This window comes from Lactuca sativa, chromosome 6 (genome assembly GCF_002870075.4).
Source record: "Lactuca sativa cultivar Salinas chromosome 6, Lsat_Salinas_v11, whole genome shotgun sequence".
Classification (NCBI taxonomy): domain Eukaryota; kingdom Viridiplantae; phylum Streptophyta; class Magnoliopsida; order Asterales; family Asteraceae; genus Lactuca; species Lactuca sativa.
In genome coordinates, this window is record NC_056628.2 from 195,689,346 (window position 1) to 195,717,126 (window position 27,781).

Genomic DNA, 27,781 nt, shown 5'->3' on the forward strand with positions numbered 1-27,781 from the left:
CCTTGACGAATCCTCAAAATGTCACTTCTTTGACTTGAAATGCGGGAGGTGGGATAGAATTTGCTATTGAAGGCCTTGAGTAACTCTTCCCATGTGTGAATAGATCCCGGTGGTAAGTTGAATAACCACTCTCTAGCTTTGTCTTCCAAGGTGAGCGGGAAAGCGGTTAACTTGAAATCATCCAATGTCACATTGTCGGGCAACATGCTAACACATAACATATGAAAGGACTTCAAATGCTTTTGAGGGTCTTCTCTATCCAAACCATGGAACTTGGTAAGTTGATGGATGAATCTTGACTTCAATTCAATCCCTCGGCGGTTTGCGGGATAAACAATAGCAAGAGGTATGTGAGTAACATCCGTTTCCATCATTTGTCTAAGTGTCAACTCTTGAGGAGGATTGGGTGGAAAGGGGTTGTTGGGATTTTGTTGCAAGTAATTGGGTGGTTGATGATAAGGTGGGTATGGGTATTGTTGGGGATTGTAGATTGGTGGTGGATAAGGTTGGTAGTTAGGGTATTGGTTATAAGGAGGTTGTTGTTGTGGGTACATTGGGTTTTGGTACATTGGAGGGTGTTGGTAATTGGGTTGATTTGGGTAATGTACTTGTTGAACTTGAAAAGCATTGTTTTGAGGTTGGTTGTTTTGGTGGAAGTGTTGGTTTTGTAGTTGTGGTGGTGGTTGATAATTGGGTTGGTTTTGAGGAGGGGCTTGATTCCAAGGTGGCATATCAATGAAAGGTTCTTGTGGTTGTTGTCTTGGTTGATGGGGTGGGGTATTGGCATCTTGATTAATTGGGTTTGGGTTGGGATTGTGAGGTGGAGTGTGATTCATGGCTATGTGGTTTTCAAACGGAATGTCTTCAAAGGAATGACCAACAATTGGAGAACTCGGTTCGGTGTCGGTATCACTTGAAGTATGAACTTGATCTTCTATGTTGATTAGTGGAGAAGAGGAAGAAGCTTGAACTAGTTGTTGTTGCTTTGATTGTTTGGCTAACTTTTTCAGCCTTTTTGCTTCTCTTTCAATTTCCAGATTGTAGAGTAGTTCACCGATTCTTGTAGACCTAGGCATAAACAATCAAATAACAATAACCAATTTCCCCAGCAACGGCGCCAAAACTTGATGGGATGTCAAGCCCACCAAGAAAATTACACCCTTTGATTGCTAAATAAACGTAATATAATGGTAAAAAGGGGTATCGATCCTCGGGGAAATGGTTGTATTCAATCACCAATGCAATTCAATAGAACTAGTGAAATTAAACTAACTAACTACAATTAAGCAAAAAGGGGGGGTTTTTTGATTACTTGAAAACTAAAATACTTGAACAACTAAAAACCTTGCAATTAAGCAAGTTGATGAGATGCTCAAAGGTTGGAAATAATTGGTTAACTAAGGCAATTCAACACAATGAACATTTGTGTGTTTATCATTAGGATCTAATACAAAGCTTATCCTTCATCCCAAATTGGTTATAGCAATCATGAAGCATGATATGCCAAGATTCCTCATAGGTAGTATGGAGGTTGGGGAAGCCCACAACACACCTTCTTAATTAAGATCAAGGGTCAATTGAAGCAATTAATCCCAAGAAATCAATTAGCCTTAAGAATGAAGGAATCCCCAATTCCTAGAGGATGTCAAATGCTTACACATCCATAAAGGAGTTATGATTCATAAGCTAGAGATGGTTTCTACCATCATAAAGCCTTTGTTCTAGATAAATTCAATGATCCAATGCAAAATCAATGAAATAAATCAACCATTGCTCAATCAAACACTAAGCTCATGATCAAAGCAATCAATTAAGCATAAGAATTGCAAACTAGAATCATAAACATGGAATAAATTGATAATCAACATAAATCCTTCAAAACCCACAAACATTCATTGGTTTTCAGCCAAAGTTAACCAAATAAGAGTATTAGCCACTCATGGCAACAAAATAACAAGAACAATAATCTAATTGCATAAAGAAACTACCTAAGATTTGGAAAGATGAAAGGAAATGATTTATAGCTCCCAAAATCGCCTCTTGTAGGTCTCCAATGGTGGAAAATCGTGAATGGGCCTCTAGATCTGATCCCTAAAGGTTATGGCAAGCCAAATGAACAAAATGCCCAAACTGGGCAGTTGCGTGGGTACCCGCGCGACGAAAATTCCATCCGCGCAAATGTTGCTGTAATGCTATTGGTCCACCAAGCCACTCCACCCTTCCACTACCAAAGATTCCTTTGGTCCCCCTCCTTGTCCATGTAATTTGAAATGCACCAATCATCATTTAGCCACCAAATGGATGCTCCAAGCCCAAAATTTGAATTTTATGATCAATCTTCACAAGCCCAAATAATCCAAGCTAATAACTTTCAAAGCACAATTCTTCTTCTTTGATTCCGCCAAGCCCAAGAATGCCTCGGGAGCCCACTAAGCCCGTCTCCAATCAACCCGCAACCGCAACAAGCACCGAAAAACCTGCAAAATATCTCATGCAACATAACAAGCACCCGGTATGATCCACACTAAAGAAAAATAAATAAATTACAATGCATTAATGATAAAAAGATCTAAAAATCTAAAAAAATAAAATAAGGAAATAAAATAAACTATCAAGTAATAATGATATTAATTTCATTAATGGACTTACCTTTTAATTTTCAAATTCTTAAATTAAAGTTTGGTAGTTTCTTTAGTTTATTTATTTATTATTATTTTTTTAATTTAAAGATAAAAAACATTTCAATTTTAATAATATATTATTTTTCTTATTTTCTTATAAATCTAAAGTACTTAAATATTTAGACATTCATATTTATTTATTTTTTAAATTAACCAATGTATTTACATGTGTCTCACAACTATTAGGCTGGAGGGAGTGATGCCGCACTCCCTCATGAAACCGCAGTGACACGTAGACGCCACCTCACTCATTACAACAAAAGTGTGGTTTCATACCACACCCAAGGAGTTGTGCTATACTTGAGTATTTTTTTTATAAATAAAAGAGATCAATCAGAAGGAGGTAAGAAAAAAGAACCAATCACGTTGTTTGAATGAGTGCTCACTTGGAAGGCCGCACTGCACCCTCTATTGCACCCAGGGGGCGGTGTTTATGCTTATGTGGCAAAGGTACCCACTCCCTCTAGCCTTAAATAGCAACAAATAACATGCATGTCATATTTAAATTTTATAAAATACTTTAAGTAAACGTCTAAATCTGTAACATTTGTGTCATGGAGACACAAACTTTTTTGAAAATAACGATAGGAGACTTTTTATCTTAATATTGTAAGCTTATTTTTTAATTTTTTTTTTCTCAATGTTCTCCAATGATTTCTGTTCTCAAACACTCAAAAATACCATATTTTCGTGAAGCATTCTTTATTCACCAAATACTTAAAATTACATCGCAGGGCTGACCCAATATCTGGGCGAATTGGGCAGAGGCCCAGGGAAGCAAGGAGATGAGGGGCATAAGTTTCCTCCATAATGTTAATATTATAGGTATTTGGCCCAAATGAATTCAGCATCTACGATCAACTGTGTCACCGCTTCGACTATTGGAGTCTGGTTCTATCTTCCCAATGGTCGCCTAGAAAGATGAAAGGGCAAGATGTAGAAGACGAGAAGTCAATTGCTTTTTCCCAATCGTCGATTGGTTAAGAAACTCTTATTTGGATACGCAATGGATACATCTCCTGATTTCTGTCAAGAACCTTAGTTTCTATAAGGTTGGAGAGAGTGGTACTAGCGAAACCGCACTCCCTTCATTGCCACATAAGCTTCACGTCATTTTTTACGACACTAGTGTGGTTTTTTGCCACACCAAGGGAGTGGTGCCACACTTTTATTTATTTTTTGTTTTTTTTAACTATTTAAATTTAATAAAACTTCTTTTTTTAACAAAAAACATAATTTTAAAAAGATAATATTTCATTAATTAAAAATACAAATACCATACATTGCTTAACTTAAAAAAAACCTAAAAATTTAGAAAAGCATATTAAAAACATAAAACCTACAACTTATTAAAAAAACACACCAAACGATTAAAAACTTAAAAAAAAAACTAGAAATTAGCCACGATTTACATAACGTTTTTTCACTTCCTACTTCATCGCCAAAATAACTTGAAGCTCGTCCCCTGTCATATTCGACGTGTCCATCGCTAGTATTCGCATGTCGCTCTCCCTTTGTTTCCGAAGCTCTCTTTCAGAAGCAATTTGCAAAATCTTCTCCATTCTATCTTTTATACCCTTCATGTCATCTCCCATTTCTTTCAACTCATCTGAATCCGATGTTTTGCCTTTGCCTTTGTTTTTTTGCTTTGTCCCTTCCCATTAGTCGAGAAGGTGGTGAAACTGGAACATGTTCATCTTCGTTCAAATCAAATTGAACACGAGCATCTGATGTAGTGTGGTCGGGCTCAGATGTTCTGTTGCGTTTTGAACCACTGTCGATATGGTCGTCTGATGTTTTGCTACTTTTCCATTTCTTGTTATCTTTCACAAAATTCCAAAACTTCAAGAAACTTGAAAGCCTTCAGATTTTCTTTTTGATACACTTTCAACGCTTTTTTCAAAATCACTTCATTGCTTTCTCCACTTTTCCATTGACGGTTCACGTTGTTATACAAATCATTAAACAACATGATTTCCTTGTTCATCTTCCCCCATTTGGAGTACACTTGATGTTTTGTATGGTATTCTCCACGGTTCATTCCTTTATGGAACCTATGTAAAACGCGAATCCAAAAGCGGTCATGCTTTTTGTCTTTTCCAACCTTCGCATCTTCTGAAATATCGATCCAAGATTGTGCCAACCTAACACTTCCAGGGGTTCCCAACATTTAGCCTCCGCTTCTCTTTTCTTTTAGTTGCTGCTCGAGTGGGCTGAGTTTCTGTAACGAATTCCGGTTCGGAATAAGAAACGACCGTTTCGGGTTGTGTTTGTGTTTGTTGAACAAACTCGGGTTGAGACAAAAATCAAATAGATTAAAATTTGGGTCGGGTTGTGGTAGTGGTGGTGTTTGTGGTAGTGGTTGCGTTGGTCGTTGTGGAAAATAAGGAAGCATACCGCCGTAGTGGTAATACGGAGGTGAAAAAATCGGTTAATCAAATGAAGGTATTGGGGTGGTGGTGTTTCTAACTGGTGTTTTTTCTTTGCTGGGCCTTTTGGAAGAAGACATTTTTCAAAAAAAAAAGTTGGAGGAAAAGAGTAAATATTTTGGTTAAGGTTGTGTAAATAATGGTAATATATATATATATATATATATATATATATATATATATATATATATATATATATATATATATATATATATATATATATATAGAGAGAGAGAGAGAGAGAGAAAGTTTTAAAAAAATTACACGAAATCAGTCAATGGACCGTTCAACAGTCAAAAAGGGAGTCAAGAGCACCAACCAATCACAGGTCACGGTTGTTTCTAGCCGCAGTGCGGCCAAGACCGCACGAGACCGCACCTTGGGGGCGGTGTTTGCGGTTGACGTGGCACAATCGCGGTTCCAAACCGCACTCCACACCCATTAGCCTAAACTCTCTCCTCTCTTGTCTCTGAATTTCTCTCAAGGACAAGAAGAAATATTTTTTCGTTTTTTGGATGTCTTTCATCTTTCTATGATATTGCTCATTTTCCTACGGAATTACCGGTGCTTAGTCTAATGCTTATCTTTTCTATATATCATTTTTTTTTTCTCATCTATGTTTTTCTCTCGATTTTTTCGCAGCTGCAAGGTAATTGTTGCCTTGTTTTGGTTGGTTTAGATTTTGAAGGTGTTTCCTCTCTATGGACAATTATGCCCTTGATGTTCTTGCCCCTATTCATAGAGTTGTATTTGGTTTGTATTGTCAATTTGAAGTGAAATGGAGTTTGGTTTCAAGGCATATTAAAGGGACAGCTTGGATGGACGATTATGCCCTTGGATTTGATGCCCATGTAATGTTGATTACCTTAAGTGGGTATTGCTGCAATTCTTAAAATGTTTGTGTTGCTAACAAAATACTTTGTTCACAGTGGATGTAAAAAGTATTTGTTTCAATTTTGAGATTATACCACAAACGAAGACCTTGACATTTTTGGTTTTAAATTTTGATATAATATTGACATTCAAGATATTGACATTTGGAGTAGTATGTTTATAACAGTTTAATGTATCTAGTTTTTGTTATCACATTTCACAATTTTGTTTGTGTCATAGTTATAATTTTTTTTTCTAAAAAAAATAAATACAATAGGGATACACTATACTTGTTAAACATGCTATTGTTAAGTATGATGTAGTAATTGATTTTTATAATTCACACAAAACATCGTAGTAATTATATTTTTTAATTCACAGAGCACAAAGAAAATGTTTTAGTGATGTTTCCTAGTTTGAGTTTTAATGGACATGAAGTTGTTTGAAAAAAGAAACTAGCTAATTTATGTTGTAGGTGGATTTAATAAAAGTCTTGGGGCATTTTTAAGTTTTTTCGCCCGAGGCGTTAAAAAGCTATGGACCGACCCTATTACATCGCCATCAAATGTATCTTTCACGAACACAAATATATTTTGCGAAATTGGTTTACCTAAGTACTTAAACCTATTTCATCAATGTTGGTCCTTAAACCTTTCACAGACATATTTCGTGAAAATGTCCATGGTCAACTAGTATCTTTAATATTTTTTTTGGTTTTTGTTGTATTCTTGTAGTGTTATTTCTTTAATGTATAGACATTTTGAACACATTAGTTTCAACACCTTTTGCAAGCTTTCATTATGTTATTTTACCTGTTTCACAATTTACAATAATATGATGTGTACACTACCTCTAAATGAGTGTAGTTTTTTATTAGTCATGGTTATATCGTTGATGTTTAGATATTTCACAAAATGATGTTTAACAATTTTTTTACAGCTTATTCATATATTTTTTTTTGAACGGAGAGCAATATATTAGCACGAAAAAACTTAAGCGAGAAGCTCAAGAAGAATTACAAAGAAGATTCAAAAAGAGAAACATACACCAAACATACCAATCATAATTACTTGAATTTAATATATTCTTAATCCAATTAAAGGTGCTAATACTAATATCATTCGCCACAACTAAAACAGTTCTCCTTTCATTTTTGAAAACCAAAGCTTTCCTCGTCTTCCAAGTCATCCACAAGTAGCTATGATAATCGTGTTGTGTTCGATTTGACGGGTCGTGGGTTGGCGGGTCAAAATACACCAACCTGAACACGACCCATTTAACTATACAGGTCACGGTTTGACGGGTTTGGAACAGTAACTCATATATGAAACGTCAACGCACGTATTTATACGAGTTCATAGGTTGGCGGGTTCGTGGGTCAGATTTGGGTTCGTAGGTTCGTGGGTCGGATTCCATAAATAAAATTGATAATTAAACATGAATAAATTCTAGATGCAAACATATCTAAATTTTAGAAACTTAAGTCTTAAACATCCAAATGAAAATTAAAAACATTATGGAAACATGTTCAAAGTTCAAACTAAAACATTGATACAAACATAGATAAATCCAATGCTAATGTAATAGCTACAATTCCCATTTTTTCTTCCATGAAAACAAAGTCAATTCTCCAACACCATTTTCTTTTTTATGATGAACTTCAACATTCAAATAGAAACAATATGCAAGGTTAAAACACACATAAGTAACATTGTAAAAATGTATAATTGTCATTAAAAATAACTCACTAAACGTCATCTTAAAGTTTATTAGAACTCGTAACCTCTGTTTTTGTCTTCGGCAATGTTCATATCCATGACGCTTTGAGTTAGTTTATCAGCAAATGGTTACCCACGGTTCAAATGGTTAATGGTATAATACATTTAAAAAATATATAACAACTTTTATTATAATTCTAAACGTGTTGGCGAGTTAACCCATATATTTTTTGAGAAACTCATATATGATATGCTTAATAAATGGGTTGACGGGTTGGCGGCTTGAAAAACTCAACCCAAACCCGTTTATTTCATGTCGTGTCATGGGTTGTGTCAAGAATTGTCAGGCCTATCAATAAGGTAGAGTAGATGAGAGAAAAAGAAACATTTTTCTTCCTTTTACAACCATCCATTCCATTGATCTTCTCTAAGAGGCTAGAACATGAGTCAGGGGGCTCCTTAAAAATCCTAAACCAATCCACCAGCCATTTCCATATGTCAATTATAATGCCTAGACATCAAGTATTTTCCTTTTAGACTAAAATTATAAAATTGTTGCAAAAATAGTACTTACGCCATGGGTACTTGGGGTGTACGCATGGTGTAATTCATTAAAAGGGAGCGCAAATGCATGTGGGTACCCATGACATACTAGGCTGATGATCAAACCCTAATATTGAGGGTTTGATCCCTATTTAAGCAACCTTAGCTCTCATAATCCCTACCACCTTCAGCCTCTATCCCCCCAAACGACCCCTTACAAACCCTAGTGTTTATTTGGGAGTTTTTGAGCCATTTGTGTGTTTTGTATCCATCCTTAAAGGAAGAAGATCTTTGGAGTGCATTTGGAAAGCTTCAAGCCTTGTAGATCTGAGTTTTGCACCTTTCAAGCAACTTCTAGAAGGTATAAAGTTATGAACTTGATGAATGTTTCTTTTGATCTTGCTAGTTCTTAAGTTTTTGTGCATTTTGGTCCCATAATCTTGGTATACATGAGTATGGATTAATCTAAAGAGTTGTCCTTTCAGATTTTTTTGAGTGTAGGGACCATAAAAATGTCATCTTCCCTCCATGCACGAGTTATGAAATTTGGGTTTGTGTAATAAGTTAGGGTTTTGGTTTTTAGACTCCTTCTCCCCATGAAAAGTCATAAAGTTGGAAACTTTATGACTTAGAATAATATTTAGGACTAGATCTGAGCTCTGAACGTGAGATCTTAATGGAATAAGCACTTAATGGGAAAAATGGAAACTGGTCGAGTACACAGGGCGTACCTGGTGGTCCATTTAGGGCTTTTGGTCCCAAAGCTTTCCCATCCTTTTTGTTTTGTACATGATATGGTCCATTTAGGGCTTTTGGTCCCAAAGGTTGAGGCTTTATGAGTTGTTGCACTCTAGAGCTTAATATATGTCCTTTTAAGTGTTTCTAGTGGTGAGGATCCATAAAAATGAGGTCTTGAACGTGAGAATCAACCCATGCATGAGATTTGAGCATTTTGAAGTTAAGAGAATAAGATTTGTATGTGTTTGTGACCTTATCATCCATGAAAAGGCTTAAAGTCACTAACTTTATGGAGTAAGATATGATAGGGAGTCCAGATCTGAGAATTGAGTTAAGGTCTTAACGGGTTAAGACCAAGAGAATGGACTAAAGCAAAACTGGGTGTACGCCCAGCGTAAGTTCCAGTACGCCCCGCGTACTAGGATGGAGTCCCCGATCAGTTTCATGCATGCGTGAGTACGTTGAGCGTATCAAGAGAGGTACGCCCTGTGTAACTTCACTGTGGGCTTTTGGGCTAGATCTTATCACGGGTCGTGAGGGTTGGGCCTGAATCTTTGGGCTTGTGAATTAGAGACTATGAGAAGAGAAATATTATAATTTTGCCTTGGGCCCTTGTGTTGGGTTTGCCATTTAGTTTTGAGAGTGGGCCTTAGGTGAGCCCATTTATTATTGGGCCTTGGTGGCCGAATGGGTTTTAGGCTTTTAATGGGCTGGTTAGTGGTCTTCCTTTAGACCTAATGAGCGAGAGTATGGACTTAGTTTCTAAATGGGTTAATTGTGGTTTTGGCTCAGGGTTAGAGGCTGGTGAGTAGCAGCAACGATATAGGGGTTGTTCATCATCTGAGGTGAGTCTTCTCACTATACTTTACCTAGTGTGGTACTATGTGTGACCGGAGGGTCTTATGTATTTACATTGAGTATTATATTATCCTGCTTTATGATGTATGCTATGCATTATGTCTTTGTGATTTATGCTATGCAGAGCTTTACAGACCGGACCAGAGGGTCCAACGAACCGTGAGATTGGAGGGTCCCACTAAGACACATTGACCGGAGGGTCTTACAATGATATAGCCTCGAGTGGCTGATGAGCTGTGTGTGTGGTATTTTGGGGAAGTCACTAAGATTTATGCTTACTGTGTTATGTGTTATGTGTTTCAGGTTTTCTTAGAATCGCAGGAAGGCATTGGCTTGATTGTACACACCAGAGAAGGAGTTATGATTTGAGGATCCTGGATTATTATTATTAAAAAATATAGAGTTGTGTTTTGTAAATAAATTAAATGGAATTTTCATGAAACATGATATGAGAATTATGTGATTTTTAAAGGAAAATTTTGTTTGAAATTTTATGGTGTTACAAAAAGGATTTGAAAGACTCAGGGTGTGAAATAGACCCAGTACCGATTGAAAGATACCGGAGGAGTTGAAATAGACTAAGGGGTGAAATAGACCCATTTTAGTTCCTAGCTGATATATATGTTTTGTAAGGGGTATTTTGGGGGGAAATTCACCAAGCTTTCTGCTTATAATTTTGTGTTTATGGTTTCAGGTACTTTGGGTTCAAAAGGGAAGGGCCTGACATGATCACACCGCATCTACCAGTTGTAACGCCTCCAAATTCAGGCTACACATAATAAGTAGTAATTATTAAAAATTAAATCCTTGAATAGGATAATCTATAGTCGTGCGACCTACATACTACATAATATAAGTTTCAAATTAAGAAAAATAGGAAAAATAAACCGAATCACAAGAACAATTGTTTTCAAATTCATAATATCAACATTTTTATTTCAAATATCAGAGTGTCCTATAAAACACATGAGAGAGTGCATGCCGCACCATCAAGCCTTGCCCTTACCCTTAGGCTTAGAAGTACTTGAAACAATCAACAAAATGTAAGCTAATGCTTAGTGAGTCCCCCAGAGCATACCCCACACAATCCACATAATCACATAATCCATATTAGCTATAAAAGCTACTTAAAACATATAAGCCATGCATACTACATATAAGGATGCTATGGAAACCCTCCAAGATCCTACGCCTAGTGCCACTGGAACCCCTACGTGGTCTTAGCTACCTGCCATGGGAACCCCCACATGGTCTTCCTGCCATAGGAACCCTCACATGGTCTTTACTACCAAGAAATATCATACAAGCTAAACATGGAAATATATTAGAATGTCATGGAAACCCTTTAAGGTCTTACACTAATGTCATGGGAACCCCCACATGGTCTCAATCTACTGCTACGGGAACCCCCATGGGTCTTTCATGCAAGAGTCATACTAACATACTGCATAATTAATCAACAATGTACATATCGTAAAATGGGCCGGCCTTGGTGCCTTAGACCTATTGGTATGGTGAGAAGACTTACATCTCAAAAATGTTGAACTGCTAAGATCAGATAAGTCCCAACACGCAGCTCCAACTCAACTGCCTATAACCAACATGTGATTAACTTGTCAAATCCAGGAATACCATAAATTCCCTCATGGTCAAACTTGGTCAACCCTGGTCAAAGTCAAGGTCAACAGTCAAGGTCAAACTTGACCCCAACTCGCCGAGTGCATCTAGCAACTCGTCGAGTTCCTTTAAGGTCCATAAAACTGAAATCCCGAGTCAACTCACCGAGTTACCCGAGTAACTTATCGAGTTCTTCAGTGCCCAAGGGCCGAAAAGTCTAAGCCGAAATCTCTAGACCGAAACCCCTAACCAGCTCAGTGAGATCACTCAGAATCCTGAAAAAGGTTGAACTTTGCCCGACTCATCGAGTTGGCTAAGCAACTCGTTGAGTCCCTTCAGTCCTTTTCATGTTTAGTCCTTTCTAGTGGAATTCAAGACTCCAAACTATAGATCCACCCCCTAGGGTGTAGTTTCCACGTAAAGTTGCCAACTTTACGTGCATGCAAGACCTTAAGAGGCTAAAACACTCAAAACTAAGGTTTATACAAAGTTTAGGGCACATGGAAAGGCTAAGGCTAGATATAGTGAGCAACTTTATGTCCATAGAGGTCTAGAGATGTCCAGATCTGAAACCCTATCCTCATAACAAGATCCAATACAAAAATGACACCATTATGCACCAAAAGTGACCATTTACTTCCACAAAATGAGATCTAAGAAACTAAAGGTCAATATAGCGACTTTATACCTCAAGATGGTCGCCAATACAGAGTAGATGTCGGATCTACTACTTCTCTCTTTACTCCTTCCTCAAGCTTTAAAATCATTCCCAACCACACCAAAATCACTCTCTAAAGTTCTCTCTCACACCCAAGAAGGTATAAGGCTCGAACTAGGATTTCTCTAGGCTGTAAGAACGATGAAAGAGGCTAAAAATGAGGCATAAGTTCGTTAAATAGGGTACAAATCCCTGAAAATTAGGGTTTCTCTTTACAGCGTCTACTCGTCTAGTTGGGCCTTCAAACTCGTCGAGTAGATCCTAAGTCCCGCGTCCAAAAATGATTTCTACTCGACGAGTTGGAGCTCCCCAACTCGTCGAGTTCTAGTCTAAAACCCTAAATTTCTTAAATCAAATAATACCTGGAACAGGCGTTACATGAAGGGTCGATTTTTGAAAGTCTGAAAACAAGAGGAATGATCGATAGAAATGATTTCGGGTTTGGAAATAGATGATAAGATTGGTCGATTTTGAAACGACGAGAACGAGCATAGGTCTTTTTTTTGTTATGAACGACGAGGACATAGGTATGAATCAAGACTTTGAATTATGTCGATCAAAGTAAGGAAACGAGGTATGCTTAATTGGGTCGGGTATTTAGAACCGAATAAGCTCTTATTGAGGTAACCCGAACTGCATAACCCGAAAACCGAATAAGTATAATATAGTTACCCAGAACCCGAATCAAAATGTTTATTCGGGTGTAATTCAGTTCGGTTCGATTCGGACTTTCGAGCCACTCTCTTGATGTACAACATCTGAAAGTCTATTATTGTTGATGTATTATACTTTTTCTCTCTAAAATTTAAAAGGGTTGGCTAAAAAGACACCTCATCTTTCCATATAAACACCCTATTTGAATTTTAAGATATTTTTATTTGTTAAATTTGTATTGTTTTACGGAAAAGTAATTATAAATAGTTTATTATAGGTGCTGCTAATAAGACACCCTTAGACACTTTATTATCATTTTTATAAAAAGTCAACCTATAATCAACTACTTATAATTAATTTTTTCGAAAATGATATAATTTCAACCAATAAAAATATTTTAGAAATGAGATATCTTTTTAGTTAAACCCTTTATTAGTAGTTGACTTTTAATAAAAGTGAATGTAACGTCCAATTTAAAGTCGAGTATCATGTTTTTTGCGTTATAAACATTTAAGTTACTTTTTACGTTTTTCGCATTAAAAGATGAACAGTTAAAGCAGAGGAACAAGTTTCAGTTATTGGTTCTTTCAACTAACACTGCATCAAAAAAAGGAAAGGGAGCACGGCAGTTAAAGTAGGAAAAAGGTCACCGAATAACGGACCTTCTTCGCACGCCACCCTCTTTCCCACGTGCTCGCTGTACTGCGATTCGATATGGTCGTCCACGTGTCTCCTCTTTACCCAACTCCTTCCTCCAGGTGTTCCCCTTCCTCCTCTTTCCTTTTCTATATCAACACCTTCAACAATTCAACACCAAATTCCCTACACGTTTCTCCCTTTTCAGTTTTCAATCACCCACCGGAATTAACATCTCTCATCGGAAAACCAAACCATGGAGACGGAAGTCCATACCAATTACTCCTACATGGGACGGAATTTCAGCAACATCACCCTTTCAAACGACGATTCCGCCGCTTTCAGCGATTGTAACAGTGACCGATCAGGTGAGTTCCCGACCACGTCGGCGACCAGGCGTCTTCTCCTCGCTTGTGCTACTGAATCGTCGGATGATCTAATTCAACAGCTGGTCTCCGATCTAGATTCGGACTCGATTGAAGATCAGAAGCAAGCAGCGATGGAGCTCCGGTTGCTCGCCAAGAACAAACCGGAAAACCGAGTTAAGATAGCGAGAGCCGGAGCAATCAGGCCGTTGATTTCGTTAATCTCGTCTGCTGATCCTGAATTACAAGAGCACGGTGTTACAGCGATTTTGAATTTGTCGCTGTGCGATGAGAACAAAGAGGTTCTAGCGGCTTCCGGAGCAATCAGGCCGTTAGTTAGAGCGTTGAAGGTTGGAACACCGACGGGGAAGGAAAACGCGGCGTGCGCGCTTCTCCGGTTATCTCAATTAGAAGAAAACAAAGCGGCAATCGGTCGATCAGGAGCGATTCCTTTGTTAGTTGACCTACTCGAAACCGGAAACTTCCGAGGGCAGAAGGACGCATCAACGGCGTTGTATTCGTTGTGTTCGTTGAAAGAAAACAAAGTTCGAGCAGTTCAGGCCGGGATCATGAAGCCGTTGGTTGAATTAATGGCGGATTTCGAGTCAAACATGGTCGATAAAGCAGCATTTGTGATGAGCGTTTTGACACCGCTGAAGGAGGCTAGGGCGGCGTTGGTGGAGGAAGGAGGTATTCCGGTGCTGGTGGAGATCATAGAGATCGGATCTCAGCGGCAGAAGGAGATAGCGGTGGTGATTCTGTTGCAGATTTGTGATGATAGTGTGGTCTACCGTACTATGGTGGCCCGCGAAGGAGCCATTCCTCCCCTCGTCGCCTTGTCACAATCTGGTACAAAGCGCGCTAAACAAAAGGTAAAAATTACCACTATAATTTACTTCAAAAATAATTTATGATTTATCTTCTTTTTTTGTCACTTTTCTGAAAATTAATTACATGTCACTTTTGAAAACGAGAGGCTTCCATATCCGTTGACTTGTGAAGTGTTCTTAAGTATTGACTACAGTTTTTAATACTCATCCATGGAATCACTTGTGACCAGTTCTAGATGTTTACAGTCAATGCGTCATCTAAAATTGAACCTTTCAAATTAAAGTTTTTATTGGAGAATGACCTCATAAAGAATTTGTATTCTAAGATTGGAAAAAGTAAAACCTAACGCATATTAAGTCGAATCAGAAGTATGTCTTTTAATAATGTTTACTTTAATTATATTATTAATGGAAGATACGAAATATCTTTATCTCTGTGACATATGAAAACCTAATTCGAATCTGAGAAAGTGATGTAGGTTGTTATGTGAGTTTATTGGATGTTAATTAGAATAATGGAATGATTAAATGGAAAAGATTATTATATTGTTTAATAATGGTGATTCTTAAGTTGAATTATTTTGGATGATTGACAGGCGGAAACACTTATTGAGCTTCTTCGGCGACCAAGATCCGGCAACGCTGCTGCCAGCTCGGATTAATCAGAATGAGATGATCCACGTCAGTATAATGACAAAAACATTAAGACAAACATGTTTTCCAGAATTATATTTTAGAAAAAGAAAGAAAGGAAGGAAGAGTTTTTTTTTTTTTGGTCGGATTTGTAAATATTTAATGTTTGCCGCTACCCTTGTAAATTGGTGAACGAAATACCTGTATCTCTCTGGCTTTTTTTTCTTAAATTTTGAATGGAATGCAACGTGTGTTCAACAAAAAGGGGAGAACGGAAAATGAGTTAGAACGACAACTTTTTTATACAAAAAATATGATTAATATATATTTTTTTGTATATTTATTACCATTAAACTTTTTTTTTTTGCTAAGTTGGGTATCTCTCTCATACACAATATTTTCAAATCATAAAATGACTAATTCTTAATGTCTTTGTCTTAATTTGGTTAGCAGTTTACTATCTATTGTGTTCATATATGACTGATTCTGGACCAATCATTTTAGTTATTTTAAGAAAGTAATTAATGCATATTACATGTTGAAAATATAATGAATATTAATTACATTTTCAGCATTTAATATGCATTAATTAATTTATTAAAATAACTAAAATGATTGGTCCAGAATCAGTCATACATACGCACAATAGATAGTGAAAACATTTGAACCTAACTCTCTCTCTCTCTCTCTTTATATATATATATATATATATATATATATATATATATATATATATATATATATATATATATATTCAAATGTTTCTAACATTTATTGTGTGCATTTATGCACCAATGAGAATTGAAGAAATAATAAATCATTTAAGGGTATTATAATAATCTTTACATATTTAATTATGGTAATTCATTAACTTCCTAAAACCTAGTCTTCTCCCCTCTTTATCTTTAAACGATGAGCCTCAAAAATTTGTAGCCTCACCTCAACCGGTAACTTCACTGCCGCTCCTCTACCAGCCGACCATCACAACCTCGAAATCAAATCTTTCAGTTTCATCTTGCGACCATGTGTCAACATCAATGATCGTTTGAGGTAATGATCGTTGAACCTTGTTTCGAAAATCAAGAAACAATGAGATGCTTAATTTATCTTCTAGATGTTTCTCTACAACCGCCACCATCATCAACTCTCTCTGCTATTAAAATGCGTATTATTAAAAGTTGCAATACAAATCACACTGAAAAGCATCAAAATCAATGAAGGTAAGCATTGCAAATTAGAATTAAATATTGTTAGAACAAAATAAATGGTTCTTACGAATTGACAGTAACATAAAAAAATAAAAAAATTGTCCTTAGTTTTGATTCTACAAGAAACAAAAAATATTTAAAAAATAGTTATTGTTCCCTTCCATGAATCAAAGATTAATTTCCTTTTAAATCAAGTTAGTTGAAATCAAGTTATACTATTTTTTTTATATAATTTTGCATTTTTAAATTTGTAGAATTAATTGGTTATGTTCTACTTTTAGTTTCACATGCCAAGTGTTTGATGAATTGTCTGACCCAACCAACATTGCAAATAAATTGTTTTATGATCATATTTTGTTTTTCAAATTATTCTGTCAGAATTACAACTTGCTAATTTACTATGTTGTATGTATTCTGCAAAAATATAAAATGTCATATATATATATATATATATATATATATATATATATATATATATATATATATATATATATATATAATGTCATAATTAAATGGTAATTGCACTTTAGATTTAATGATTCTTTTAGAATCATTTTTTCCTATTGAAATGTCATATATTTTGTCGGTTTGTTTAGTGGATTGGTGTTTTTGTTAGATTTTGTTGGTTTTTTTTTTTTTTTTTTTTTTTTTTTTGAAGTGTTTGTCATTCATGTGGAGAAGAAAGAAAATATGGAGAACAAGAGTGTGTTATAGCAGAATGTATTCCACCACAATGTATAAAACGAATCTTAGTAATATTATTCTTTCAGAATGACATAGTGTTTTTTTTGTTGGATTTTGGTGTTTTTGATGCATTTGTGATAGAAATGACTTGAAAACCTTATACGAATGACGTGAAGAATGAATCAAAGATTGATCACACTCACGGTTTAAGAATGTTGTTGTTTTTTTAACAATTACATTTGTCATTCTTTCAGAATGTTGTTAATATTCAAGAATGTTCTTTTTGTATCACAATCATTGAATATAATTATTTGATATATTATTAGTTCAAGAATCGACTTTTTATATTGTTTCATAATGTACTTATTTATGTATTCTTAAAGGATGTCATAAACTGTTATTCTAACAAAAGGTCATTTTAACAAAATTTTATTCTAACAGAATCGCATTCTGACAAAATAAAATAAGTTATAATTGGTTATGATTACAAATTAAATTAGAATTGAAATTGAATTAATCTAAAAAAAATCAGAATTATCCTTTCAAATTCGAAAATTTCTCTTTTTAATTATAGTTGTCTAAAATACCCTTTTAGTTAAATTTGAGTGATATTATGATACATGATATTCCATTGTAATAGCATAGACCTTCAAAATCATAGTCATTCATTATTTTCATCTATTGGTCCAGAATTCTCCTTACATGCACGCAATAGTTACCTAAAACAAAATAACCTAACCATATATATATATACATATATATATATATATATATATATATATATATATATATATATATATATATATATATATATATATATATATATATATATATATAACATTCTGTTTCAAGAAGTTTTTTATTTCGGGATCGTGGACCGTAATTCGATCATGTGAAGGCCTTGGGCTTCAAGGAAATAAGGTTTAGACCTTGTTGGATGTTAATAATATTGATTATGTGATCTAAGTCCTTGATTTGTGTTGTGGAGCCAAGGGTAAAATGGAAAAGGTGATGCTTCATACTTCTTGCATAAATTGATGATTTTAATTTGATATGTTTTAAGTCAAAAGTAATTATATAGAGTTGTGGGGCTCGCCAATACCTTTCTGTGTATATAAAGGTCGCCAAAAATGGAGTTGAAACGAAAAAGGTATGACTGTTTGAAGCTGGAATGAATTTGGGTGAAAAATCGTCGCCATGGAGCAGAGAGCAGATCTCCATGGAGTGGTGAGTAAGTTGCCACGACGTAGTAGTTGCCAGTGAGCGGAGAAACGTTGTTATGGAGTGGCAGTCTGTCAGACCCAAGCCCATGATTTTTAGGGTTTTCAACGTATTTAAGCATAAGATTCTGACTTTTTGACAATTTTATGAGCCTCCATCATATCTAGAACCCCATGTGAGAAACCCTAGCCCCCATGTTCAAGATTTGAGCTCTCCCTGTCTCCTCTTTGGAGGCTTTTGCTTATGTTTTGATGTAGCATGAAGATCATGAAGGTTATTTTGGTTGCAAGGAATGTTGTTTTAAGTTTGGATCCATCAAAGGCACTACATTTGTGGACTAATGTGAGTTTAGAGTTCCAATATTGCTCTTTAGCTCCTTAGATCTTGTCATTTGTGGTTTTTGACGCTTTTGGTCCATTTTATGGGTGATCTTGGAGTTAAGTGAACTCCGAAATCTTTTTGATCAGTTCGGAATGCGTCTTGGACCTCATAGACTAGGAAAGTTGTGATCTTTTACCTTACCTTATAGTCATGCAAGTTATCTTAGTCCTTTATGTTATTTTGGTGCATTTAAGTTTAGATCTTGAAAGGTTGAGACATTATCATGGATAAAGTTTCCAACTTTATGGAAATATGCATTTTTGGTCCCTTTAAGACTTAAAGTGTAGATCTTGGTGGTTTGGAGCATCCTAATGGATAAATTTGGAAATGTTATCCATTATGAAGCAATTAGGAATGAAATCTAATGTTTTTAGCTTTGGCCCTTATGGATTAAGCTCTTATTGAAGAAAAAGTTTTCAAACTGAAAACCACGGCGTGGCCTAGGAAGGCCACGTAGTGGTGGCAAGACTTATCACGTCTTTTTTATTTTCGGACGTGCCCACGGCGTGACACGGTGCTCGCTACGGCATGACGACGAGTTCATTCGCGATTGTATTGCTAAGATTCTACTACGGCGTGGTGGCATGATGCTCGCCATGACATGACGATGAGTTCAATCGGACCAGTCTAATGCCTATCATCAGCTATCATATACTCATTCAGATCTACCGCATACTCAACATATCATCGATCAATATATAACATGTTATCGAACCAATGGGCCGGCCTTGGTGCCTTCGACCCGTAAGTACAGTGAGGAAAACTAACCTCTCAGTCCGAACAAAATAGTTGAATAAATCCCTGCTCTGAATATCGAAACTACCCATCACCTATTATTCGAATCATAACCCAACTTAACTTATTATCAAAATACCCAAAATACACTTTGGTCAAAATTGGTCAAATCCAAAAGTCAAAAAGTCCACCGGTTAGACTCAATCGAGTACAATGGGTGTACTCAACCAGTGCGCAGGGCGTACTCGAACGTTGACCAGGTGCGAGGGCTTGACTGCGTACGCGTAATGTACCACTTGGTACGCCCAACGTATGCAGTCGGATCTTTTCCCAACCTATAAAGTGCTTAATACTTAAGCCCTTAAGTCCAAATCACAGATCCATGCCCCAAATGTTGTCCTTGACCATAAAGTTTCCAAATTTATGGTCTTGCATAGTCATTAAGTGCTAAATACTAAAAAATCTAACCTCTTAACCCATTAAGACAACCAAACTCATGCATGGGGAAGAACTATGAGGCAATATCATATTTTTATGCTTCTACACCTCCCAAAACGCCTGAAAGGATAGCTTAAGTGGGATAGAGTATGCCATACTCATAAAGGTCAAAAATTAAGACCAAAATGCTTCATGAATCAAGAACCAACAAGATCTAGAGAAATGCAAGCCAAGTTCAGAACTTTATTCCTCTAAATGGTGCCAAAAGATGTTGTTATTCTGGATCTAAAGAGTCCTACTCCTCTAAGATGATCTTCTATTCTTCTTCTCTCCTTCAAGATTACCAGAATACACACACAATTCTCAAGAAGGCCCTAAATGGATTAGGGTTTTTCTTGGGAGACGAAAATGGGTTGGAGGCTGATGAGGGAATGAGCCTTGGGAAGATAACGATGCTTATAAAGTGTCAAAACCCTAAAAATTAGTGTTTGTGGCTCGGTCACGTACGTCCAACATACGCTATATACACCTAGCGTACGTGAGCTCAACCCACAAATTACAAAAATGTCACTATGGGCCATTTTGCAACATTTTTCATATACAAGGGCTAAAACGCAATTAGTCTTCATACTTAGGTTAAAATTGAAAATACAACATCATCAGAATGTTACAATTCACCCCCAGTTGAACTAGACTTTGTCCTCGAATTCCGTTGCTATGAACAACTCTGAGTAATGCTCCCGCATCTCATATTCAGATTCCCTTGTCCATTCGGAACCCTTATGATGCTGCCACTGAACTTTGACTAAAGGTACCACCTTGTTGCGTAAGGCCTTCGTCTTTCGGTCCAAAATCACCACTGGCCTCTCCATATAATTTAGGCGATCATCAACCTAACTATCCTCTAAGGGAACAACAGATGTATCATCGGCCACACACTTCCGAAGCTGCGAGACGTGGAAGGTGTTGTGGATCTGGTTGTGCTCCTCAGGAAAATCCAATCTGTATGCTACCATGCCAACTATGGCGATCACCCAAAATGGCTCAATATATAAGGTCCCCAACTTTCCTCTCTTCATGAAGCGTATTACACCCTTCCAAGGTGATACCTTCAGTAAGACCATGTCCCCGACCTGGAACTCCAACTCAGAGCGACGTTTTTCGGCATAACTCTTCTGCCGATTCTGAGCTATCTGAAGTCTCTGTCTAATCTTCTGAATGAGGTCTTTTGTCCGAAGGACTACCTCAGTCCTTCCCATGACTATGTGACCAACCTCTCCCAACACATTAGAGTGCGACACTTCCTCCCATAGAGGAGCTCGAAAGGCGGCACACTGATACTAGGGTGGTAGTTGTTGTTGTACGGAATGGTCCCAATTATCACCAAAATCAATGACACAAGCTCTTGACATTTCCTTAAGTGTATGAATGGTCCTCTCACTCTGACTGTCCGTCTGCGGATGATAAGCAGTTCTGAGATGCAACCTCGTACCCAACTCCTTGTGGAACTTCTGCCAAAAAGGAGTTGTGAACCTAACATCTGGATCAAATACAATGGAGACTGGAATACCATTTCGAGCAACGATCTCATGCACATATAAATCAGCTAATTTCTTGCCCGATGAGCTCTCACAGATAGCTAAGAAAGGGTCACTCTTGGTCAAACGATCCATGATAATCCATGCAAAATCAAATCCCTTAGCCGTCCAAGGTAACTTGGTGATGAAATCCATAGTAATATGTTCCCATTTCTACATGGGGACCTCCAATGGCTGCAACTTGCCATGCGGCCTCTAGTGCTCGGCCTTGACCATCTGACAGGTCAAGCACCTCTCTGCATACCAGACTATCTCTCTCTTTATACAAGACCACCAATAATTAAGCCTCAAATCCCTATACATATTGGTGGCTTTAGAGTGTATCGAAAACCTGGACTTGTGTGCCTCCTCCAATACAGTTTGCCTGATCCCACCAAAATCTGGCACCCAACCCCATCCATAGCGGGTCAATAATCCGCGACTATCAGTAGAAAACCTATCAATCTCACCCCTAAGTCTTTCCCACTTCCAATTTTCATTCTTGAATCCCTCAGCCTGAGCCTACCTAATCAAATCCAATAATGGCGAAGCAATTGAAATCCTCATACATAGGCCCCCAATAGCAGAACTAACTGTCTTCCGGTTTAAAGCATCAGCCACCACATTGGCTTTCTCGGGATGATACAGAATCTTGCAATCATAATCCTTGACCACGTCAAGCCACATGCGTTGTCTCTTATTTATATTCGGATGATCCATGAGATATCTCAAATTCGTGTGATCTGTGTAGATAGTACAACGAACCCCATACAAGTAATGCCGCCAAATCTTGAGAGCAAACACCACTGTCCCCAACTCCAAATCATGAGTCGAATAACAGACCTCATGCGACTTTAGTTGCCGAGAAACATAAGCAATAACTCTCCCATGTTGCATAAGCACTACACCCAAACTAGTGATGGATGCATCACAAAATACCACAAAATCCTCAACAATCTCAGGGAGGGTCAACACTGGGGCCTCACACATTTTATGTCGCAAAGTCTCAAATGCCACCTGCTGCTCAGGAACCCAATGAAAATCCACTCCCTTCCTCACCAGATGAGTGAGGGGTACACCAATCTTAGAGAAATCTTGAATAAATCCCCAACAATACCATGTTAAACCCAAGAAACTCCTAATCTCTGAGGAAGATTTCAGAACCTCCCACTGCGTCACGACCTCAATCTTCACCGTCAACTTGTTCAACTCCTGATAATCAATGCACATCTGGTGTGAACCATCCTTCTTCTTAACAAACAAAATCAGTTCTCCCCACGATGAACTGCTTAGTCTAATATGCTACTTGCCTAACAGCTCCGGAAGCTGAGAGGTCAACTCCTGCATTTCCAGTGGTGCCAATCGGTACGACACCTTAGCAATCAGAACCAAATCAATCCTAAAATCAACCTGTCTCTCAAGAGGCACACCAGGCAACTCCTCCGGGAACACATCAACAAACTCTCTGACAATAGGTACATCTGAAACCGAAGCCTGCAGCCTAACTCGAGTATCCACAACATAAGCAAGATAACCCATAAAACAATGTTGAATATTCTATCGAGCTCTAGAAGCAGAACAAAAGGTTAACCCAACCCTGGTACTCTTTCCATAGGTAACCAATTCTCCCCCACTTAGGGTTCGAACCACCACCCGCTGACCCTCGCAGTCAATCATAACGCCAAATCTACTAAGCCAATCCATCCCTACTATCACACAAACACCCCCATAGGGATGGGAATCATATCAATCAGATAAGGCACCCTAAAATTATCCAATACATAGCCTTGATAGACGCTCGATGCAGAAACCCTGTGTTTGTTGGCGATAGAAATCTGCAATGGACACTCCAACTCTCCAATTGGCATGTCGAAACCCCTGCTAAAAGACTGAGATACAAGGGACCGACTCGCACTCGAGTCAAAAAGCACAAGATCAAGAAAGGAGTTCACTAAGAAGGTACCTAGAAGAATCATAAACATAATCATAACATAAAATAACTAACATAATACTAAATGGAAACATACCAATAACAACGTCTGGCACCGCCCTGGCCTCCTCTATAGTGAGCTGAAAAGCACGACCTCGAGCTCTCGGGGGCTCCGCCCTAGCCTGGTGTCCATCGGCGATCCTCATAGTGGATGACACGGGAGCCGGTGTTAGCCTAGCTGCAAGCAATGGGCACTGGGCCTTCATATGGCCCACCTGATCATAACAATAAAAAATCCAGGTGCTCAGTACTGGGGCTGCTGACAACAATCCTTGGCATAATGCGCCTCCTTGCCACATTTGTGGCATCCATATGAAGATCGACAATCACCGTCATGAACCTTGCCGTACTTACCACAAGTGCAAACACTCTGACCCCAGATCTAGAATCAACATACTTGAAATGCTTTGGTGCAGACTGAGACTGAACATGAGTCTGCCTCTGTTCTCTAGACTAGAGCTCTATCTCAATCTCCCACCTCCTCGTGGCCTTCTGTAGCTCAGCCAGACTTCCATAATGTTGGGTGGACACAAAATAGAGGATATTCGTCTTGATCTTGCTCTGTACCATGACATATGAACCTGATTAGAAGTAGCAAACTCAGGGGAGAAAAGAGCCCTCTCAGTAGACATCTTGGTGATCTCATTCACTATCTGAGTCCCCTGCCTCAGATCTAGATACTCCTAAGCCAAACCCTCCATCTCCACTAATGGAACATACCTCATGCGAAACATCTCAGAGAACCGCTCCCAAGTCACAACATCCCTCTACTTTGGAGTATACGAGTCGGTCACCAGTCTCCACCAATCCTTTGCCCTTGATCGGAGAAGGTTCAGGTCGCACTTGACCTTCTGGTCAACAGGGCAGGAGCATGTGAAGAAACACCCTGCCAAATCGGACTACCACCTCATCGCAATAATCAAGTCTTGAGTTCCATCGAACACCAGGGGATTCGTATTATCGAAGTCCCAATACTAGAAAACTCTTTCCCCTCGAATCCATGCGGCCACAACAGTTGTGGTAGTTATAGCAACAACAGCCTCATAAAGTGCAACATAACGATCGTCGACAAGATCAATCATGGTGGTCTTGATAGACCTAAATATCTCTGGCATAGACCTCTGGACAGCAACAACCACCTCAGTGGCAATGATCTCCCGTATCTGTGCATCAGTCAAACTTGGCCTATCCTGGCCACCCGCTCCAGAATCGGAACAAGATCCTCTCTTAAACACCATACTAAAAGTAAACCAGAATATATTCGAAATTCCACAATGCACATAGCTATAAACACAATACAATACTAAACCCTTAGGGTTTGTGACTTCCTTGTTATGCGTATAACTCCTATGCTTTCAGTAGTACAGTCCCATACTACCTTCCACACCCAGTTGTATTTTTCTCAAGGATCCTCACAACTGCATTAAATAGATACAATAACTAGGATATGTATATGTCCTATCCTCACTCTCTCGAGAGCGTCTAAACACTCCTTATCCGACCGGTTGCTCACACATCTGCTCATTCATGAAACTTCCACCAACTTTGCAGCCCTCGCGTATGCTAATCATACATAACACTGGATCCTATAGACAATCGAATACCTGATTTAAACCTAAGCCCTTTATTAGACAAGAATATGAAATAAGGCTAAACCAAAACATTGTCAAGCTATAAAATCTTAGTTATGTACAACTATGATGCATACACTAAGCAACTACAATAATGATGTCAATTCCATATGAGAAATAACCCTAGGCTATAAGGAAATTCTATCATGCAATTCCTGAAGATCCCTAGCCTACCACTAGCATGTTGTTCTACCATAAACTTAATATCAAATAACAATGTGGGTACCTTGGGGTATACTTTCTTGCTTCAGCTGATCGTACACATCGCATCCTTCCTTGGTTACTTTTGAAAACAATTTTGAAAACCATTTTAAAAACTTTTGCAGTTCCCCAGTTTGAGTCTGGATTCACACGAATGTTTCCAACTCTCTAAACCAAGGCTCTGATATCAACTTGTAACACTCCAAAAATCATAAAAAATTAAAATTTTCAATAACAACCATTATCCATAACTGTTTACAAAAAGGAACCATTGTTTCAAAGGTAAAGTAATATAAGAGTGTCCCAAAAATCAATATCATGAAAATTGGAGGATGTGCACGGTCAGGCCTTCGCTTTCCCAAGGTCCTCTGAAGTACCTGAAACAATAAACTAAAATTGTAAGCCAAAACTTTGTAATTTCCCCTAAAGTACCACAACACAACATATAAACAAACAAATACCAGGTCCACAACCTCCTAGATAGATTATCCTTGGCCCACAACGTTTTGGTTGGAATGCCCCGGTCCACAACCTTATGGGTGGATTGCCCTGGTCTATTGACTAACAGCACAAAGCCGTAGTCTCAATCCCAACATAACATGTCGACATATAAAAAATAACAAGGATACTCAGTAGACACATACTCATACAACCAGTAATCATAGGTAGTACTATAGACCTACCATACGAACACCTATCATCAACTATCTTATACTCATACAGATCTATCGCATACTCAACATATCATTGATCAATATATAATAGGTTATCGGACCAATGGGTCGGCCTTGGTGCCTTCGACCTGTAAGTACAGTGAGGAAAACTCACCTCTCAGTTCGAACCAATAGTTGAATAAATCCCTGATCTGAATATCAGCGCTAATTATCACCTATTATTTAAATCATAACCCAACTTAACTTATTATCAAAATACCCAAAATACGATTTGGTAAAAATTGGTCAAATCCTGGTCAAAGCCAAAAGTCAAAAAGTCCACCGGTTTAACTCAACCGAGTACACTGGGTGTACTCAGCTATTATGCAGGGCGTACTTGAATGTTGACCAGGTGCGAGGGCTTGACTGCATACGCGTAACGTAGCACTTGGTATGCCCAACGTATACAGTTGGATCTTTTCCCAACCTATAAAGTGCTTAATACTTAAGCCCTTAAGTCCAAATCACAGATCCATGCCCCAAATGTTGTCCTTGACCATAAAGTTTCCAAATTTATGGTCTTGCATAGCCATTAAGTGCTAAATACTAAAAAATCTAACCTCTTAACCCATTAAGACAACCAAACTCATGCATGGGGAAGAACTATGAGGCAATATCATATTTTTATGCTTCTAGACCACCCAAAATGTCTGAAAGGACAGCTTAAGTGGGCTAGAGTATGCCATACTCATAAATGTCAAAACTTGGGACCAAAATGCTTCATGAATCAAGAACCAACAAGATCTAAAGAAATGCAATCCAAGTTCAAAATTTTATACCTCCAAATGATGCCAAAAGATGATGTTATTTTGGATCTAAAGAGTCCTACTCCTCCAAGATGATTTTCTCTTCTTCCTTTCTCTTTCAAGATTACCAAAATACAGACACAATGCTCAAGAAGGCCCTAAATGGATTAGGGTTTTGCTTGGGAGAAGAAAATGGGTTAGAGTCTTATGAGGGAATGAGCCTTGGGAAGATAATGATGCTTATAAACGGTCCAAACCCTAAAAATTAGGGTTTATGTCTCGGGCATGTACGCCCAACGTATGTGACCTCGGCCCATAAATTACAAAAATGCCACTATGGGCAATTTTGAAACATTTTTCATATATAAGGTCTAAAACGCAACTATTCTTCATACTTAGGGTAAAATCAAAAATACCACATCATCAAAATGTTACAGCAACTCAGGCCCAGCAAGCAAGGACCCGAGATAGACCGCTCGGGCGCCAAGCGAGCGTCAGCTCTTGACGTCTGGGCCATGCTAATGGACCATATGTCAACAAGTTCCCATAGTTCGATGTGATTGGTGTGCAACCAATGACATTGGATTGGACATAGACAAGGCAATAATTCATTAAAGAAATGAAAAGAGCGACCGAACCTCAAGCACGAGAGACGTGGTGTTGCGCGATAAGGTAAACAAGGACTTATGCAGCACTGGATGGCTTGATACTCCTTTCTTCTCAATAGTATGACCATTCGATGTGATGCAACATAGCCATTGTTGGTAATGTGATGCAAGTCGTGGTTGTTAATTTTATGCAGAGTAAGGCTGCTTTGTGACAATGGTGTCGATAAGATGCTAGGACAAGGTTGCTAAGAAGCATGACCTCGCCATACGACCTCTGAGACTGTCATTTGGCGCGACCATGTTGGCAAGCTCTGAAGTTCGTAAAGAAACGACAACGTTCTTTATCCATGATTCC

The 27,781-nt window shown here is 37.9% G+C and overlaps 2 protein-coding genes across 2 annotated transcripts; one reads left to right on the forward strand and one right to left on the reverse strand.

The window, feature by feature from the left end:
- Positions 1-4,286: 4,286 nt before the first annotated feature.
- LOC111908800 (uncharacterized) lies at positions 4,287-4,851 on the reverse strand. The gene is made up of 2 exons (XM_023904601.1): positions 4,535-4,851; positions 4,287-4,482 (listed from the first exon to the last, which is right to left on the reverse strand). The coding sequence occupies exons 1-2, from the start codon at positions 4,849-4,851 to the stop codon at positions 4,287-4,289; spliced, it is 513 nt and encodes a 170-aa protein (XP_023760369.1).
- Positions 4,852-13,477: 8,626 nt separating this feature from the next.
- LOC111908834 (U-box domain-containing protein 4) lies at positions 13,478-15,557 on the forward strand. Its single transcript, XM_023904632.3, has 2 exons — positions 13,478-14,702; positions 15,257-15,557. The coding sequence occupies exons 1-2, from the start codon at positions 13,722-13,724 to the stop codon at positions 15,320-15,322; spliced, it is 1,047 nt and encodes a 348-aa protein (XP_023760400.1). The 5' UTR covers positions 13,478-13,721; the 3' UTR covers positions 15,323-15,557.
- The last annotated feature ends 12,224 nt before the right edge of the window (positions 15,558-27,781 follow it).

Coding starts and splice junctions, on each gene's coding strand:
- LOC111908800 (XM_023904601.1), bottom strand. CDS start 4,851: ATGTTGGGAACCCCTGGAAGTGTTAGGTTGGCACAATCTTGGATCGAT. Junction 4,483..4,534: donor GAAAATCTGAAGGCTTTCAA/GTTTCTTGAAGT, acceptor ATGGAAAAGTAG/CAAAACATCAGACGACCATA.
- LOC111908834 (XM_023904632.3), top strand. CDS start 13,722: ATGGAGACGGAAGTCCATACCAATTACTCCTACATGGGACGGAATTTC. Junction 14,703..15,256: donor CAAAGCGCGCTAAACAAAAG/GTAAAAATTACC, acceptor GATGATTGACAG/GCGGAAACACTTATTGAGCT.